We start from the raw sequence: 17,921 nt of genomic DNA, 5'->3' as shown, positions 1-17,921 counted from the left end.
GTGTGTGTGTGAGCTCCCCTCCCCCGTGGCTGCCCCCCCCGCCTCACCCCTGCCCCCGTGTGTTCGCAGTGCTGGTGAAGGGCCAGGTCACCACCAAGTACTACCGGCTGCTGTCGAAGCGCGGCGGCTGGGTGTGGGTGCAGAGCTACGCCACGGTGGTGCACAACAGCCGCTCGTCCCGCCCGCACTGCATCGTGAGTGTCAATTATGTCCTCACGTAAGTCAGCCCTGCGGGTTCCCCTCCTGCTCTCCTGTCCCGTCCTCCCTCACCCACGGCCCCCTCCCGCTCGCTCCCCCTCCCTCCCCTCCCCTCCCCCTCCCCTCCCCCTCTCCTCCCCCTCCCCCCCTCCCTGAAACTGCCCATTTGTCTCCCTTCCGTTGGGTTGTCTTTGGGAAGCTCCGGCTCTTGTTTCCGGGCAGTGGTGCCGGCGAGTACGGGGCAGGGGTGGGGATCGAACAGAGCGGAGACCTGGGCGCGGCCTCGCCCCCAACCCAGCGCCCAGGTCGGGGGTGGGCGCCCCCCCCCCCCCATCAGGAATACAAGCCTGAGCTCCCGGTGGCTCCGGACCCCCCGGCCGCCTTGCACGGCATGGCCGCCCTCCCCTGCCCCCCTGCACCGCTTGTCGCAAATGGTGGCAAGGATTCGACGCGTCAGAATCCCGGAAGACCAAGTGCGTTTGCTTCTTCTTAAGACAAGGCCTTGTTCCATGGCCTGGGTGGGTCTTGAACTTGTGGTCCTCCCATGTTGGCCTGTGAGCGCCGGTGTCGCAGGCCTCCGCCGCTGTGCCCGGCTCGGCCCACCACAAACGACAGGCCAGAGGCCTTTCCACGCGCGCGTGCTCCGTGTCAGTGCCGTTCCCTTCTGTGTGAGCTGGCCTCGCCCCCGCCTCGGGCCCCCCCCATGAGGATTTGGGCTCCGGAGTCTTCCAGTCCCCGCCGCACCCCCGAAGCTCTGGAAGTTACTTTGGTGAAACTTCCCAGAAGACGAGCCCCGTAACGGCTTCTCCTGGCCAGCCACACGCGGGGGCCATTGTGGGGCAACCCCGCTTCCACGAACACGAGCGCTGAGCTGGCTGGTCCCCCACGATGCCCCTGGGGGAGGCAGGAAGCGGGGCTGAGGCCCGGCAGCTCCCCGCCGCCATGCTTCCGGGGAAGGCGCCCCTCGGCGGCGAGCGCTCTGCCGTCGCCCGGGCAGCCTGGCCGGGCTCCCTGGGGGCCGGAGGGGGCTGCGCGGCCCGTGGCCCCCGCGGCCGTGTGTGACCGTCCCTCTCGCCTTCCAGGGACGTGGAATACAAGGAGCTTCACCTGTCGCTGGAGCAGGTGTCCACTCCCAAGCCCCACGACTCTTGGCGGACCGCCCTGCCTACCTCACAAGAAGCCAGGAAATTAGCGAAGCCCAAAAGTGCAAAGATGAAGACGAAGCTGAGAACAAACCCTTACCCCCCACAGGTAGGGAGGGGGGGGACCCGCGCCCAGGACCCCCGGCCCTGTCAGGAACGATGACGGCCACGCAGAGCAGCGGTCCATGAAAATGACAGACAGCCAGTCCATGGGTCAATAAGAAAAGGGCCGGGCGCTGGGGATTTACACCTATAATCCTAGTTCCTCAGGAAGCTGAGACCTAGAAGGCGGAGGTTTGAGGCCAGCCTGGGCAGAAAAGTCCTCAAGACTCCCACCTAACCAGCGAAAAGCTAGGCCAGAGCGATGGCCCACGTGGTCGAGCACCAACGATTAGCCAAGCAAGAGCACAAGGTCATGAGTCCAATCCCCGTTAATCGTCTAAACACACACAAAGAAGAAAAAGGAGTAAATCAGAGAGTTACACTGGCCTTTCTGAATCTTTCCTTTCTTTTTTGGCCAGTCCTGGGCCTTGAACTCAGGCCCTGAGCACTGTCCCTGGCTTCCTTTTGCTCAAGGCTAGCACTCTGCCACCTGAGCCACAGCGCCCCTTCTGGCCGTTTTCTGTATATGTGGTGCTGGGACTCGAACCCAGGGCCTCATGTACACGAGGCGAGTACTCTTGCCACTAGGCCATATCCCCAGCCCCAGAATCTTTCCTTTTTTTCCCCCGCTCTCCGTCTCGCCCTTCCTTTCCTTTCCTTTCCTTCCTTTAAGATGAAAACGTAGCCAAGTCACCAGCAGCTCCTGTCTATAATCCTAGCTACTCAGGAGGCTGGGGTGGGGGGGGGGGAGGTCTAAGGATTGTGGATCAAAGCCAGCCTGGGCAGGAACGTCCCTGAGACGCCACCCATCAGCCTCACGGGGGCCCGGGGATCCCACGCGGTAGCGATCCAGCCTTGCACACGCAGAGCCGAGGGACGGTGCCGGGCCCTGAGCGCAAAAAGAGGTGAAAGCTTCCCTTTCACAAATGTTCCTGTGTGTGAGTGTGTGTGTGAGTGTGAGCAAGTGTGCGCCATGTCCGCCCGCGCTCCCATCCGTCTCCCTTGCCGCCCGCAGCCATACAGCTCGTTCCAAATGGACAAACTGGAGTGCGGCCCGCCGGGCCCCTGGAGGGGCGGCAGCCCCCCCGCCGACGCCGGGGCGCCCCCGGAGCAGCAGCCCTGTTCGGAGGGCGGGGATCTGCTGTACCCGCCGCCCGCCTACGGCCTGCCCTTCTCCTACCACTACGGCGCCTTCCCCCTGGACTCGCACGTCCTCGCCGGCAGGAAGCCGGTGCTGCCCGCGGCCGCCAAGCTCGGGCCGCCCCCGGGCCCCCCGTGCGACGTGGCGCGCCTCCTCCTCGGCGAGTGCCAGTGGCACCCCGCCGCCCCCCTCGTGCCCGGAGGCCCGTCTCCGGCCAAAGGCCTCCCCGAGCCCCCCGGGGCCCGCCACGGCCTCATGCCCGCCTATGCAGGTGAGTCCCCGAGGGGCGGGGGGGGCGGGGGGGGCGCCTCTCACCTGGGGGGGGGTCTTCCCCCTCGTCCTCTGCGCGAGGGAGGCCTGGGTGGGTGGCCGGCCACTCGCGTCTGGGGAGGAAGGGAACCCGAGGGCCCGTCCTCCGGGTCACCCCGGCCCCGTCCGCTCTCCGGAGGGAAACCGTGGCTGCCCCCCCCTCCCCCCCCCCCGTGGCCGGCCCGGCCTCAGAGGCCCCGCCACGCTGTTCCAAAGGGACGATGAGTGGCCGTGGCTTACTGGGGGGGGGGGGGGACCCTCAGAGCTGGGGATCAGATCCCTTTGGTGCCAGCCTGGCAGAAAAACTCCTGAGACGCGTCTATCTCTAACCGACCAGCAAGACGCCTGAAGCGGAGGCTTGACTCAAGTGCTAGCGCGCAAGCCTTGAGCGAAACAGCCAAGAACACAAGGCTCTGAGTTCAAGCCCGAGTACTGGCGCGCGTGGGCACAGAGGTGTGTACACACACACACACACACACACACACACACACACACACACACGATGTAATAACAATAGCATAAAGCTATAAAGAGCCAGACAGGAGAGTCCATGGGTCTCTTATCTCCAGTTGGCCACCACAAGCCTGGACGCAGAGCTCTGACTCACATGGCAGAGCCCCAGCCTGCAGCAAACAGCAGCTTCGGGACGGTGCCCAGGCCCCGAGTGGAAGCCCCAGGAAGCCAGCCTGGAAATTCATGGGCTCGGGGAGAGAAATGTCACTCAGCAGTGCATGACAAAAGTCCCAAGATGGGCCAGGCCTTGGTGGCTCACGCCTGTCATCCTAGCCACTCGGGAGGCTGAGATCTGAGGATCGCAGCCTGGGTGGAAAAGTCCATGGGACTCTCTACCTCCAATGAACCACCAGGAAAAATCTAGAAGGGACGCTGCGGCTCAAAAGTGGTAGAGCGCTAGCCTTGCGCAAAAGAGCTCAGGGACAGCGCCCACGCCTTGAGTTCAAGCCCCACAACGGACAAAAACAGAAGCCCAAGATGCACACGTCAGGTGTCCCGTGTGGACGGCCATGGCCGGCTGCTGGTGCGGCCCCGGGACAGCCTGACTGCCGGCGAGGGCGGGGGGAGTGTTAGCCGCAGTAGCACTGGCTTTGTCCACCTGCCTACAGGGGCACCGCAGACCACGTGCGGTTGTTCCATGGGTGCCACTCCCACGAGGGTCAGGGTCCTAGCAGGGTAGCGGGCCCCAGAAAAGAGTCACACCAGTGCTCGTTTAGGGGGGAGGGCCGAGCAGAGAACTTCCCGGAGGGTTTGTTCTGTCGTTCTCTCTGCAGTGGCCAGGGCTCTAAGCATAGCCCCGTTCCTCGGTGTAACCAGTCTCCAGAGGCGGGGACTCACGTCCTCTCCGAATCTGAGCAGATGCACAGTCATTGCTGAAGTCTAACCTTGGTGGGGAGGAGGACATACTTTCCCAAAGTAGCCCCCGGGGCCTGTCCCCAGCCTGTACAGGGAGCCAGCGACACAGCCCCGTGGGGTCCCTGATACTAGCAGGGCCTGGGGCTGCTAGCCCACAATTTTTGCTAGTCTTGGGGCTTGAACTCAGGGCCTGGCACTGTCACTGGTTTCCTTTTGCTCAAGGCTAGCACTCTGCCACTTGAGCCATGGCACCACTTGCAGCCTTTTTTCTATTTATGTGGTGCTGAGGAATCGAACCCAGGGCGTCATGCATGCTAGGCGAGCACTCTACCGCTGAGCCACATTCCCAGTCCCTGATTTTTTAAAAATTTTTATTGTCACTTTGATAGCATATCTGGCTTTATTCCACACGCCTGCCCAATGCCCCTAGACTGACCTCAGGGCCTGGACACTGTCCCTGAGCATTTTCCACCCAAGTCGGGTGCTCTCCACTTGAGCCACAGCTCCGACGCCAGCGTTTTTAGATGCTTAGTTGGAGTTAAGAATCTCAGGAGGCCCGGCCGCGAAGTCACATGGCCAAGGCAAACCGATCAGAGCTCTTCCCGGGGCCTCTGAAGGCCTGCTCTTCTCCAGAGCTCTCGGTTTCCTAGGCCAGAGAGCAGCTGCCTATAGTAGCCAAGTCGGAGAACACAGTGATAACGAGCTGGGTGGACCCCGGCAATCGCAGCAGCCTCCAGTGCATTCGATCCTCAGAGCTTCCCCAATCACTGGGGTCTGTTCCACCAGCCACCCCTCTCCTGGGCACCGCACACCCCCCGACTTGTTTATACCAGTGCAAGTTGAGTGGGTGTCTGCCATTCCAAACTAAAGATCCCATGGCAGATCCAGGAGTCAACTCTGGGTCTGATGCTACGGCCCGTCTTCTTCAGAGCGATTTCAAGGAGCTTATAAAAGCATTCACTTTTCTTACGTATTCCTCCCTTCCCTGCTGACACGTCCACCTCCGCAGCCACCTCCGGCGATTCGTAAAGCCTCAGCTCTCCCATGTGAATAGTTTCCTTGCACGTACGTGCCTGCCTGCATCACTCATTTTGCTGAGGCTCATTGACTGCTACAGACGATCATGCGTATTAAACCTTTTGTAATGTGAAAAAGAAAAGCTCAGGAGGGCCAGAGGTGTGGCTCAGTTGGTGGGAGGTTAGCCAAGGAGCGACAGCAGTGAGTGCCCCCAAACAAGACAGCAGCGACAGAGGGCGCAATGGTGGGGTGTCCTGCCCAGGGCGGCCTTGGGGGCGATCCTCAGATCTCATCCTCCTGAGCAGCTAGAACCACAGGCCTGAGCCTCCGCCAGGCCCTCTTGCTCTTTATTTTTTTTGGCCAGTCCTGGGCTTGGACTCAGGGCCTGAGCACTGTCCCTGGCTTCTTTTTGCTCAAGGCTAGCACTCTGCCACTTGAGCCACAGCGCCACTTCTGGCCATGTATGTGTGGTGCTGGGGAATCGAACCCAGGGCTTCATGTATAAGAGGCGAGCACTCTACCGCTAGGTCGTATTCCCAGCCCCCGCCCCCCTTTGCTCTTTAATGTGGCCTTTATCACTGCAGGTCTGAGGGCCTCAGGGGAAGGGTGAAGCGGGGGACATGGGGGGCTGCTCTCAGGGGATTGGTGGGAAGCTGATCTCCCAGGCCCAGGACCATGGGGGGCGTGGAGGCTGATCTGGAGGGATGGGGGGGGGGGGTCTGATCTCAGGGCATCCATGGGAGGCTGATCTCAGGGTGAGTGGGGACTTTGGAAAGCTGATGTGGGGGCCCAGGTCCGTGGGAGGCTGATCTGGGGGCGTGGGGGGGCGCGGTGGGCTGATGTTGGGGCGCAGGGTCCGTAGGAAGCTGATGATCTGGGCCGCGGGGTGGGGGGGGCAGTGGGCTGATGTTGGGGCGCGGGGTCCGTGGGAGGCTGATCTTGGGGCGCGGGGTCTACGGAAGCTGATCTCAGGGGTTCGTGGGAGGCTGATCTCAGTGCTCGGGTTGCCCGGTGGGCTGATGTTGGGGCACGGGGTCTGTTGGAGGCTGATGATCTCGGGGCGCAGGGTCCATGGGAGGCTGATGATCTTGGGGCGCAGGGGGGCTGTGGGAGGCTGCTCTCGGGGCGCGGGGGCCCCGGTGGGCTGATCTCGGGGCGCGGGGTCCGTGGGAGGCTGATCTCGGGGTCTGTGGGAGGCTGATGATCTTGGGGTGCAGGGGTGCTGTGGGATGCTGCTCTCGGGGCGCGGGGGGCCCCGGTGGGCTGATGTTGGGGCGCGGGAGGGGTCGTGGGAGGCTGATGATGTCGGGGCGCGGTGAGGGTGGGAAGCTGATCTCGGGGTCCGTGGGAGGCTGATGATCTCGGGGCGCGGAGGGGGGACCCGCTGGGCCGATGTCGGGGCGGGGGCGGCTCTGCGCCCCGCCCCCCGCCCGGTCCCCCCTAACGCGCTGCCCGGTCCGTCCCCGCAGCCCCCGCCGCCCCCGCCGCGCGCAGGTTCGTGGAGGACGCCGCTCCGCCGCCGCCGCCGCCGCCCAGCCTCCCGAGCTGCGGCCTCTACGGCCAGGAAGCGCCGGGCTCCTCCTCCTCCAAGGCCGGGCGCCCGGCGGCCCGGGACGCGGCTCCGCGCGGGGACGGCGCTCGGCTGGCGCTGGCGCGCGCGGCCGCCCCGGACTGCTGCGCGCCCCCGCCCCGCTGCGCGCCCCCGCCCCGCGCGCCCCCGGCCCCCGAGCCCGCGCAGCTGCCCTTCGTGCTGCTCAACTACCACCGCGTGCTGGCGCGGCGCGGGCCGCTGGGGGGCGCGGGGCCCTCGGCGGCGCCCGGCCTCTCCCGCGGCCCCGAGCCCGCGCCCGCGCCCGGCGCCCTGCGCGCCCGGCCCCCGGCCCCCGCGGCCGCCTCGCCGCCCGGCGCCCCGCCGCGCCCGCACTACCTGGGCGCCTCGGTCATCATCACCAACGGCAGGTGACCCCCCCCCCACCCCGGTGCAGGGCGGAGCCCGGGGAGAAGCCATAGGCCAGGCCTTCCCTGGGTCCCCCACCCCCGGGTCCGGCGGATGGAGCGCGGCCAGGGGTCCCCCACCCCCAGGTCCAGCGGATGGAGAGCGGCCAGGGGTCCCCCACCCCCGGGTCCGGCGGATGGAGCGCGGCCAGGGGTCCCCCACCCCCAGGTCCGGCGGATGGAGCGCGGCCAGGGGTCCCCCACCCCCAGGTCCAGCGATGGAGCGCGGCCAGGGGTCCCCCACCCCCAGGTCCGGCGGATGGAGCGCGGCCAGGGGTCCCCCACCCCCAGGTCCGGCGATGGAGCGCGGCCAGGGGTCCCCCACCCCCAGGTCCGGCGGATGGAGCGCGGCCAGGGGTCCCCCACCCCCAGGTCCAGCGGATGGAGCGCGGCCGGCCGCGGGAGCCCCCTGCGGATTAATTTATAGACACAACTGTCTGAGTGGAATTCCACAGCTGACTCTTAGAACTTGTTATGGAGAGGACTGAGCCCCAGCCCAGGGGAGAGACGGACCAGGACCACCACCCCCGCTGGGCTTCCCAGAAGACTCAGCCCCGCACCCTCCAGGCCCAGCGGCCACCTCAGATGGCCCTGTACTGGGGGGTGGGGGGAAGGGGTGGGGAACTGTCGTCCCCACACGTGGAATCACGTCCGAGGCATGTGGCCTGGTCCTGATGCTACTAAGGGGGTTAGGCAGGGCCGCTCTGCGGATAGGAAGCAGGGAGACCCCTCCTTCCCTTGGGTGCCAGCCCTGGGGCGCGGATTCAGGGCCAGCGCGCTACCCCTGACCGGTTTTGTTTTTGACTCAAGGCTAGCGCTCTGCCACTTGAGCCACAAGCTCCATTTTTTTTTTTTTTTTTTTTTTTTTTTGCTTTTTGGTGGTCAGGCGGCAATAAGAGTCTCATGGACTTTCCTGCCCAGGCTGCCTTCAAACTACGATCCTCAGATCTCAGCCTCCTGAGTAGCTAGGGTTACGGGAGTGAGCCACCAGTGCCTGGCTCCCAGCCCTTTTTGATGGTTCCCTAGAGGCAAAAACGTGATCCCATCCCTTGAGTACACAACAACTCCATGGTCTTTAGAAGTCACTCATAAATCCCCTTAAAACAATCCTTCAATACAAAAACCAACAAGCCAAGACTGAGGGGTGAGTATCCAAGTTCCTATCAACAAGCTTTTACCTCCCTCCCTCCCTCCCCCTTCCCCCATGAACTCCTGAGGACACCAGGAATAGCACCTTCAGAATATATTGAATAAGCATTAAATGCAAAAAGATATATATAGGCAGATATTTTATGAGAAGGGTCCCCGTCCAGCATAATCCCGGGGTGCACTGGTGCCCTCACAGATCGGTGATTCTCTAGGCTCGTGTTTTTGTCGCAAGTAGTGCGAATATAGCTACATGGCATGTGCAATATGCGAAAGTGTCCACAGACTGCACCTTGTGGCAGGAAGCGTGTGTCAGGGGTGCGATGAAAATGACAATAGACATGTCAGCCATTTTCTACATAGCGAGAGCTTCCTCCCACCGTGTCTCGTGTACCAGGTGAACACACTTTTATAAAGCACCAGCAGTGTTGAAAAAATAATAAACTTCCATTACTTGTTTCACTTGGATGACTTTCATTTCCTTAAAGATGTCGCTAGGTTAAACACTCATCCGGCCTGGATGGAGTCCTTGAACCGGAACCATTTGTCCCACACAACAAACACTGAACATCCTTTAAAAAAAAAAAAATCAACCACCCAAGGCCACCAGTTTGAGACTCTACCTCCACTCTTTGGGAGGAAAAGGGGTTGACTCGGCCATCTAGAATCAAAGGGTGACTCTATTATAAAGTGTGCTTCAGTGAGATGTGTCCTTGCTCCCGAGTGCAGGGGGGTGGAAACCAGCCGCCTTAGGAGGATGTGTCACTGGTTCTCTCACGGAAGGGGCTGGGTCACACACGGGCGGAGGTGCACACCTGTCTGGCCGTCCTGACGGGGCGTGCACATCTTCATTACGCCGTGGGCTTGCTCTACGGGCGTGAGTTTTGTAATTAAGTCACGATCATTGGAAGGTGTAGGTTTGACTACTGAGAGACATTACCAGCATTTTTTTCAATAAAATTCTGCAGAATGTTCTAGCCTGTGCCTGGTTATAAACCTCGGGCGCTGTGTTTACAAGGTGAATCTACTTCTAGAGCTAATTTATAATAGCAAAGGTTACTGCAGGGGGAAAAAGCAAGCAAACAAGGCATGGCTCTGTTACAGATTTCAAATGGAGATGTAAATAGACTGAAAAGTGCACTGGGGGGAAATGTGTACTGGTGAAGTTCTCCTTGTTCAAATAAACATCAGAGTTTGCTTAGAAAATGAGGCTTCCTCCCAACAGCCCGCAGCTGGGAGGCGGGCTCCAGGCAGAGTCGCAGTTAGCATGGCTATCTATCTCTATTGCTGCCTTCACCTTCAAGATTCCCCACTTCCACACCCCGCTAGCTTTCCTGGACTTCTGTGAGGCTCTGTCAGGGAAAAGAGAGCATTTCAATACATATGCCCCCTTTTCACAAAAAAGAAAAGAAAAGAAAATGTTAGCGGCCTGGCCCTAACATGTACCGTGTTGACAAAAATGCTAAATCAAAGGGATTTGAGACCTAAGTCCAATTCAAGCTTGCTTCTGGCCTCCCAGGGAAAGGAATTCCTTTATGTTTCCTGGAAGCCCTTTTCTAGAAAAGCCATTCCATTCATACCTCTGTGTGAAGGGTGTGAAGAGCTCCAGGGAAATCTGTACGTCTTGAAATCCTCCCCACCCCCACCCTTCCAATCTTTTCAAAGTACCACCAGCCCAGGTTCCCTCTCCCCACCCGGGGGGGGGGGGGGGGGTGGTGTGTGTGTGTGGTGTGTGTGTGTGTGTGTGTGTGTGTGTGTGTGTGTCCCAATAGCCCCTATATAAAGTCTGCTCAAGTTCTCCTGTTGAGACAGTCGCTGTAGGCTGCGGCAGCTACAGATAGAACACAACTGATAAGAGCACAACCGAAACCACATTTCAAATAAATGCCACAGACTGGCCCCACATTGTGAAGAACAGTAGTCCTTAGGTTATCTAAAAATGCATGGCCAAAAATGTTTCTGAACTCCATCCTAGTAGGATCTGGAAGGTTCAAATGTTGGTTCAAAAGCATTTTTTTTCTTTTACAAAAGTTGAGCAGTTTGCACAAGAGAATAAGAAAAATCCTCAAGAGCAGAATATTGACAGGTCGCTCAATTTCCCACCTCAGTTAAAAGGTCTGTTTTCACTTTGGGGCTATGCTAACCTTTATCCTCTGGAATCTTTTTTCCTTCTTTTTGGTCAAAAACTACCAAAAAACAAAGTTCTAAAACTGCAAACCACTGGGCTTCTTAATACTTAGAAACACACATTCCTTATTATGTAAAACTTATTCTGTAAAGAAAATGCAGTTAAGCTTTAAGAAATACTGTGACCAGAAGGAAGTGCACACTTTTAAAAGCAACATGCGTGGCAAAAACAAGAAATGTGCCCAAATCATAGAGAATAATCTGAGCAGGTTCGTTTTGGTAGACTTGCTTTTTATTAAAGGCATGGGTTTAAAGTGACTCTTTTCAGAGACGATTCTTTGAAAAGCCTTAAAAAAGAAAAAAGCAAAGGTTTACATTTCCATTTATCTCAAAGAGCACGGGGGGGGGAGGGGGCCCCTCGGCGGTGAGAGGGGGGGTCCCTCGGCCCCTCCCTGAGGCCGGCACCCCTACACCCTGGCCCTAGCAGGTCACGGGGTGGGGTGCAGGGAGCCCCAGGGGGCAGGAGTCTCCCCCCCCCCCCCCCCGGCACCAGGGCTCCCTCCGGGGCCCCCAGTTATTGCTGTGTCCTACTGGAGTTCCGCGCGGGGGGTGGGGGGTTCACCTGTTCCGAACACAGCCATGCGCAGCCCTCGCGCGAGGAACCCCCACACTTGCGCAGTGCACACAGGTCCTGAGTTCAGCGCCCCAACTTGAAGATGATGAGAAGGCAAAGTTTTCCTTACAACTTTAAAGCCCCCTGAGATCTGGGGTTCGGGGTGCCCCCCCGTGCCCCGCTGCCGAGGGCGGGGTGGTGTGGCGTGGCGTGGCGGGTGGACGGACTGCCACGTGCGACGCTCGCGCTCCAGCACGCAGGCTGGAGCGTCTTTGGTTCGTGGGAGGAAGATCCAGGGTTCGGGGAAAGCCTCGTGTCGGCGGGGCGCCCTTCAGAGGCTCCCCGGGTGCGCGGGCCCCAGCAGGGCGACCCTGCGCCCCCGACCCGCCCGGAAGGGCCACGCCGCACTGCTTTCCATTCACAGAAAGGAAATGAGGAGGATAACATCCCCCCCCCCCAGCAGAACTTTCCAGAACAGACCTCCAGCTTAAAACAAAACAAAACATAACGCGTTTCTCGTTACAAGAAGGAAGAAGCCGGGGCTGAGGTGGCGGCTGCGCCTCCCGCTCGGGCGCTGGGCGCGCGGGAAGCCGGTTTGGGGGAGCGCGCAGAGGCGGTTCCTCACTGAAGCCGGACTTTGGAAGTCCTTTCAAAGCTCCACTGCCAGGAGCCACCCGTGGGTGGGTCTCCCTCGCAGAACATGGCATTTCTGCTTCCCGTGGGCACCACCGCGAGCGCGCGTGTGCGCTTGCACGAGGAGCGGGCCGGGCACGCATCTGGCAAGCGCGCGCGTGCAATGGCTTCCTCTGCTTTGTTCTGTCACGGAGACAGCCGGCACCCGGGGTTCTGAACGTCTTCCTTCAAAGCCACAAACGCACACCATGCGCACCGATGCACGTGCACGCGCAGCACACGCACCCCCGCAGGCACAGCCCCCCCCCCGGCATGCACACGCACGCACCCCCCCCCCGGCTGCCGCCCGCTGTCTCTGTGGACGCCCATGGGCCCTGGTCATGGGCACCCTGCGTGCGTGGAGAGCCGAGGCTGCCCTCCCCCTCCCCCCTCCCCCGCTTCGGGGAGACACGGCGAGGCTCTGGGGGTCTCCTCAGAACACGCAGTAAGCAGAACCTGGGAGGGGGCTTCCAGAAGCGCGTGGCAAGCGTGGATTTCCCGTGAGCCCCCGCTCTGCGGCGCGGAGGCGTGTGGTCAGGCCTCCACGGCTGGCTGAACTCTGGGAGCCCCGGAGAAAACAGGGGCGGCGTCCCCCCCACCCCCCCCGTCCGCCTGTGGCTTCTGGTGGAAGCGCCCCTCTGGGGTGCCCTGCGCGGCGCTGGCCCGGCCCCTGCGGCATCTGGGACTCGTTTCCTTCAGTGCAGCAAGGTCCCCGGGGGCGGGGGAAAGGGGCAGTTCCACACCTAGGGCGAGACTTTACCCAGCGCGGGAGGGGCGGCCGGGAGCAGAAGGGGCGCCGGCCGCTCGGGTGGAAGGCCTGCCCGCACCACCGCTACTGCTGCTTGGGCACAATGAGGTTCCTCAGCATGTCGAAGGAGTTGCCGTCGGGGTGCACCGTCACGATCCGGCCGTCCTCCCCGAGCACCTGCAGGAAGCCGGAATCGTCGAGGCCCACGATGGACACCTGCGGCCCCTCCGTGCTTCCCAGCCGGACCTGCTGACCACTGGAAACCAAGAACAACGCCGGTCACTGGCTGTGTCCCCGGAGGGCCCGGGGAGAAGGGCTGAGAGGACCCGCAGCCCAGGCTCACGCGGGACCTCCTCCCGTTCGGGGGAAGGGTCTGAACTCAGGACCTGGGTGCTGTCCTTGAACATTTTTGTTCAAGAGGTAGCGCTTTACTACTTGAGCCACAGCTCCACTTCTGGCTTTTTGGTGGTTAATTGGAGATCAAAGTTTCTTGGACTTTCCTGCCCGGGCTGGAGTCAAACCATGATCCTCAGATCTCAGCCTCCTAAGTAGCTAGGATCACGGGGGTGAGCCACATACGCTAGGTTTTTAGGGGAGACTGGGGGCAAGTGGGCTGAGCTGAAAGGAGACAGTTGACCTCTGCATCAGCCACAAGGGGCGTTCATGTGGATCCTGCTTTTGTTGTGATCTCTGAAGATTTCCCACATGTACCCGAGAAGTCACAGCCTTAACAGTTTTCAAAGGTGGTAAGTGGATTTGACTCAAACCTAGAGATAAGTTTAAAGAAGAGTGCAATAAACTTCATACTCTCTTCATTTAAACTCTCGCCAAATAATACTTCATTTGCCTTCTTTCTTGCCACACACGTTTCCCCATCGTTTAAAGATGTTCCAGGCACCAAAATTCCCTTTTTCCCCCTCCCTCTGGCCCTGGCTTTGCCACTCTTTTGCTACAGTACTGGGACTGGACCCAGAATTGTATTTTGTTTTGGGGATAAGTTCTGACCTCTGAACTCATGATCCTTCTTGTCTGCACCTTCTGAGTTGCTGGGATTATAGGTAGGTGCCACCATTCTCGGTTACCTTGACGCTTCAATGCTTAAAGGTTTTAGGATGTGTCTCCTGAGGACAGAACAATCCCCTACAAAACCACCGTACTATCAGCATCTTCTAAAAACCCAGCCTTGAGTAACATCATCCAATGGTGTCCAACTGGCGTCTCCATCATGAAGGTGGAAGTAATTATGTAGCCGGGTACAGGTGGCCCACGCCTGTCATCCTAGCCGCTCAGGAGGCTGAGATCTGAGGATCACAGTTGGAAAGCCAGCCCGAGCAGCAAAGTCTAGAAAGCTCAATTTTCCAATTAACCACCAAAAAGCTACACAAGTGGAGGTACAGTTCAAGTGGGAGAGCGGTAGCCTTGAGCTTTTGAAAAAGCTCACGGACAGCACTCAGGCCTTGAGTTCGAGCCACAGATGGACGGACACACACGCACACACACATGTGCACATACACGCACACGCACGTCAGTGCTCCATCCCTCAGTCCCTCATCTGAAGACACTGAATTACTGACTTGATAAAGGAAACTTAGAAGAACGAAGACTAAGCAAGCACCGACCTGTGCAGCCAGTATTTGTAATAGAGGGGCAGCACGCCCTGGGGCCCCTCATCCTGGAACGTGTGCACCAGTGTCTCCAGCACCGTCACGGCCCTGGCAATGAGGTGGTCGGCTCGGAAGGGCTGCAGCCCGGCCTCGTGCTGCCTGTTGTGTTCTGCGATGAGGTCGTTGATGCAGATCGTGGGGTTACTGTTGGTGACGTTGAATCCGCAGCCTGCACGCACACGCACAAGTGAGAGAATGAGTACCTTGACGTTTCCAAGGTACTGTACAGTACTTGGCGGCCTGTGAGAAGCTAGAGCCGGCTGCTGTTGGCGTTTCTGAGGTGCTGGGGATGGAGCCCAGCATTTTGTGCAGTTCGAGGCAAACACTGTACCACTGAGCCACATCCCAGCCCTAACGTTCCAGTTTTTATTGCAAACTTACTGCTTCCTTGCCCTTATTTCTGGCCACCGAGAGATTAAGATACCTTCTTCTATGCCCCTCTTTTAGTATTCTTATTCAAGCAAGGGCTATCTCAACCTTCCCACAAAGAAGTTGGAAGAAAAACAAACAAAAGAGCCACATGCAATGGAGTTAAACAGAACCTCTTAGAGTTGTTTCTGAAGTAACGATTGCTCCGGTCGTCTAGCCAAGAACTGTAGCTCTGCCCCAAGCTGATATAAAACACAATCTCTTGTTTCTTTCCCTACGTGAATGGCAGAACACAAGCTTGAAGGCAGAGAATTTGATCCGAGGCTTCATGGGTGAACTCTGGGCTCAGAGATTTTGAACCTTGTCCTGGCACATCTCGTAGTTCTTTCTCCTTAGAAGCCTCGGCTACGCACACGAGACGCTGCTGGTAAGAAGAGGGCCCCGTTCAGGCTTCGAAACCAAGCTTGTAAGAGTGTGCCAGAGGAGCATGCGCATGGGCCTCTCTGAGCCGGCGGCTACCATCACCCTCGTCGGAGCTCAACTGACCTCTGCAGCGGGCAGCAGGCCCCCAGCCAGCCGCGGGGGTCTTCACCAAGGATGGGAAGACCGCGAGAAGAGGCTGCAAGGCCGTCATGTTCTCCCCTCCTCTAGGGAGAAAATCCCGGCAGAAGTTACGAGAGTGGCATGTGTGGTGACAGACCTTCTTCTCTAAGTGTTGGCCGTTTGCAATATATATAGGAGGCATTTAAAGAAATAGCCGTGAGTGAAAAGAATACTGGTTAATGGCAGGGCACTGGTGGCTCACGCCTGTAATCCCAGCTACTCAGGGTGCTGAGTTCAAAGCCGGCCTGGGCAGGAGAGTCCGGGAGACTCCTATCTCCCGTTAACAACCAAAAGGCTAGAAGTAGAGCTGTGGATCAAATTGGTAGAGCACTAGTCTCAAGCAAAAAAGGTAGGAGATAGCACCGAAGAAAACCACCCCAAAACAAGCAGAATAAACAGGGAGGAAAGAAGAGAAGGGAGCCTGTGCGGCCACACGCCAGCTGGAAGCAGGGCTGGAAACACGAGCCTCGTGTTGCTCGGTGCACTTCCCACGCCCTGTCCCGCGTCTCTGTCTCAACGCCAATTTGCCTGTGTGGCCCCTGGGGGAGGCTGACTGCTGAACAGCCAGGCACCCCCCCGCCCCCGCCCCGAGCTTCTGAAGCCGCCCCCGAATCACCCCTCGCCTGATCCGCACGGGCTGAGTGGAGGTGTGGGATTCTTCACCCTACCTCGGCTGGCCGTGGCGAGCCCGGAGCAGCTCTGGGAGGTTAAAACAAGGCAATCTTTCAAGCCGCAATGGTCTAGGCTAAGAATACAAGGCCAGTGGCAGAACGATGCTCAAATCAGCTTTGCTTACTGTAAAGTGGCCCATAAAAATGTTTATTTTCACCATTTCAGACGGGAGTCAAAACCAGAGGGGAGAAAGGCGGAAGAAAAGACTTGCTTTTGTGGTTATCCATTTGGTGGTTTCCAAGGCCACAGACAGGAAGTGCGGACCACCTGAAGGGCTTTCAGCCAATCACGTCCTCCCCGAATATGCATGGCACTAGAACTCTCAAAGAGGAGGCTCTCTCCACCAACACCTGCTCCTACTGGCAGGCACGTATACACCATTTTAATTTTTTTTTTTTTTTGCCAGTTCTGGGCTTGGACCCAGGGCCTGAGCACTGTCCCTGGCTTCTTTTTGCTCAAGGCTAGCACTCTGCCACTTGAGCCACACCGTCACTTCTGGCTGTTTTCTTTTCTTTTTTTTTTTTTTGCCAGTCCTGGGCCTTGGACTCAGGGCCTGAGCACTGTCCCTGGCTTCTTCCCGCTCAAGGCTAGCACTCTGCCACTTGAGCCACAGCGCCGCTTCTGGCCGTTTTTCTGTATATGTGGTGCTGGGGAATAGAACCTAGGGCCTCATGTATCCGAGGCAGGCACTCTTGCCACTAGGCTATATCCCCAGCCCCCTCTGGCTGTTTTCTATATATGTGGTGCTGGGGAATCAAACCCAGGGCTTCATGTATATGAGGCAAGTGCTCTTGCCATATTCCCAGCCCGCCCCCCCCCATTTTAATTTTTGTTCTTTTATTAACCTAAAAAAATGCTGGTGTGGAAAGGCTTAAGAAACTTACCGATAAGTATATAAAATGTTTCTCCCAGAAGTGTTGAGTTAACCAGAACTCCCCCAATCTTCATGAGGTCACTGTAATAAATGTCGTTGGGCCACTTCACTCGTAAGTTGATATCCTGAAAGAAAATCCACACATTAAATAAAGCAATCCCAGGGCACAGAGAGACCTGATGAAGTCATCCAGCAAAAAGGAGGATGAGCAGAATACTTCAAAACTAACAGATCGTGGGCCTTGTCCTCTCTCTTTTTTTTTTTTTAGACAGCTAATCACTTTTGGGGGACACATTAATATTAAAGTACCTGATGGGTAAGAGACATATTCTAGAACATATATAACATAAACTCAGCATTTTCCTTCTGGCCTTGTGAATAAAGGACATGAATTGCCTCTGTACCCCCCTTACCCCCCCGCCCAGCCTGTTCATGGAGTTCCCATCAAGTAGCTGGGGGAGAGGGAGACATGGAAGCTGCAAAGCAACCTGCGTTAGAGCCTCAGCTGGGGAATTCAGGGCAGGACGCTTGAACTAGGACTCCAGGGGTGAATACGAGCAGACGATGCAGGGAGAGAATCTAGAAACGATGGTGCATGCCTGTCACCCCAGCTTCTCAGCAGGTGGAGAGGGGAGGACTGAGGTCTGAGGCAGGTCTTGACAAAAGCGTGAGACCCTATCTGAAAATAAAAATACTAAGAAGTAAAAGGGGGTAGGGGTGGCGTGGACCAAGTGCCTAACCAGCACAGGGCCCTGAGTTAAAACCCCTCAAAAGATGCCAGGCGGCGCAGAGACTCACGCCTGTAATCCTAGCTAGTCAGGAGGCTGAGATCCGAGGGATGCAGTCTGAAGCCAGCCTGGACACACATACCCGAGAGACTCTTATCTCGAATTAACCAGCAAAAAGCCTCAAGTGAAGACGTGGCTCAAATGGTAGAGTGCCAGCCTTGAGTGGACAACGCCTAGTAAGAACGCAATGCACCAAGTTGAAGCTCCAGTAACGGCACCAAAAAGAAAAGAAGCAAAACCAGGACAAAACCCCAAGAGCGTCTCGGTGCCGACTTAGGCAAAGAATGCACCAATTATGCAAATATACACTGCCAGTAACGGAAGCCACACTTCCTGTGCTGGAAAGGCCTATCCAGGGAGCCGGATGCACATA

The 17,921-nt window shown here is 58.3% G+C and overlaps 2 protein-coding genes across 6 annotated transcripts in view; one reads left to right on the top strand and one right to left on the bottom strand.

Moving 5' to 3' along the window:
• The window catches only part of Sim2 (SIM bHLH transcription factor 2), a 41,827-nt gene extending 33,714 nt beyond the window's left edge, over positions 1 to 8,113 (top strand). Inside the window, exons 8-12 of one of the 5 annotated variants that reach the window (XR_007210952.1) lie at positions 70 to 194; positions 1,281 to 1,449; positions 2,458 to 2,854; positions 6,747 to 7,441; positions 7,645 to 8,113. Coding sequence is in view for 2 of the 5 variants with exons in the window: in XM_048346244.1 (XP_048202201.1) it covers positions 70 to 194; positions 1,281 to 1,449; positions 2,458 to 2,854; positions 6,747 to 7,287 (1,232 nt within the window). In the remaining 3 variants the exon portion in view is untranslated. Of the gene's footprint in view, positions 1 to 69; positions 218 to 1,280; positions 1,450 to 2,457; positions 2,855 to 6,746 lie in introns of all 5 variants that reach the window. The other 4 variants (XR_007210951.1, XR_007210950.1, XM_048346244.1 and 1 more) reach the window with 4 other exon arrangements.
• A 4,504-nt stretch (positions 8,114 to 12,617) lies between these two features.
• Positions 12,618 to 17,921, bottom strand: part of Hlcs (holocarboxylase synthetase) — a 130,461-nt gene continuing 125,157 nt past the window's right edge. The window contains 3 exon segments of the mRNA XM_048346243.1: positions 12,618 to 12,834; positions 14,198 to 14,411; positions 16,771 to 16,885. Coding sequence (XP_048202200.1) covers positions 12,663 to 12,834; positions 14,198 to 14,411; positions 16,771 to 16,885 — 501 coding nt within the window. The 3' untranslated portion in view covers positions 12,618 to 12,662.

This window comes from Perognathus longimembris, chromosome 5 (genome assembly GCF_023159225.1).
Source record: "Perognathus longimembris pacificus isolate PPM17 chromosome 5, ASM2315922v1, whole genome shotgun sequence".
Classification (NCBI taxonomy): domain Eukaryota; kingdom Metazoa; phylum Chordata; class Mammalia; order Rodentia; family Heteromyidae; genus Perognathus; species Perognathus longimembris.
The sequence above is the reverse complement of the archived record's forward strand: the minus strand, read 5'-3'. Positions and strand labels throughout refer to the sequence as shown.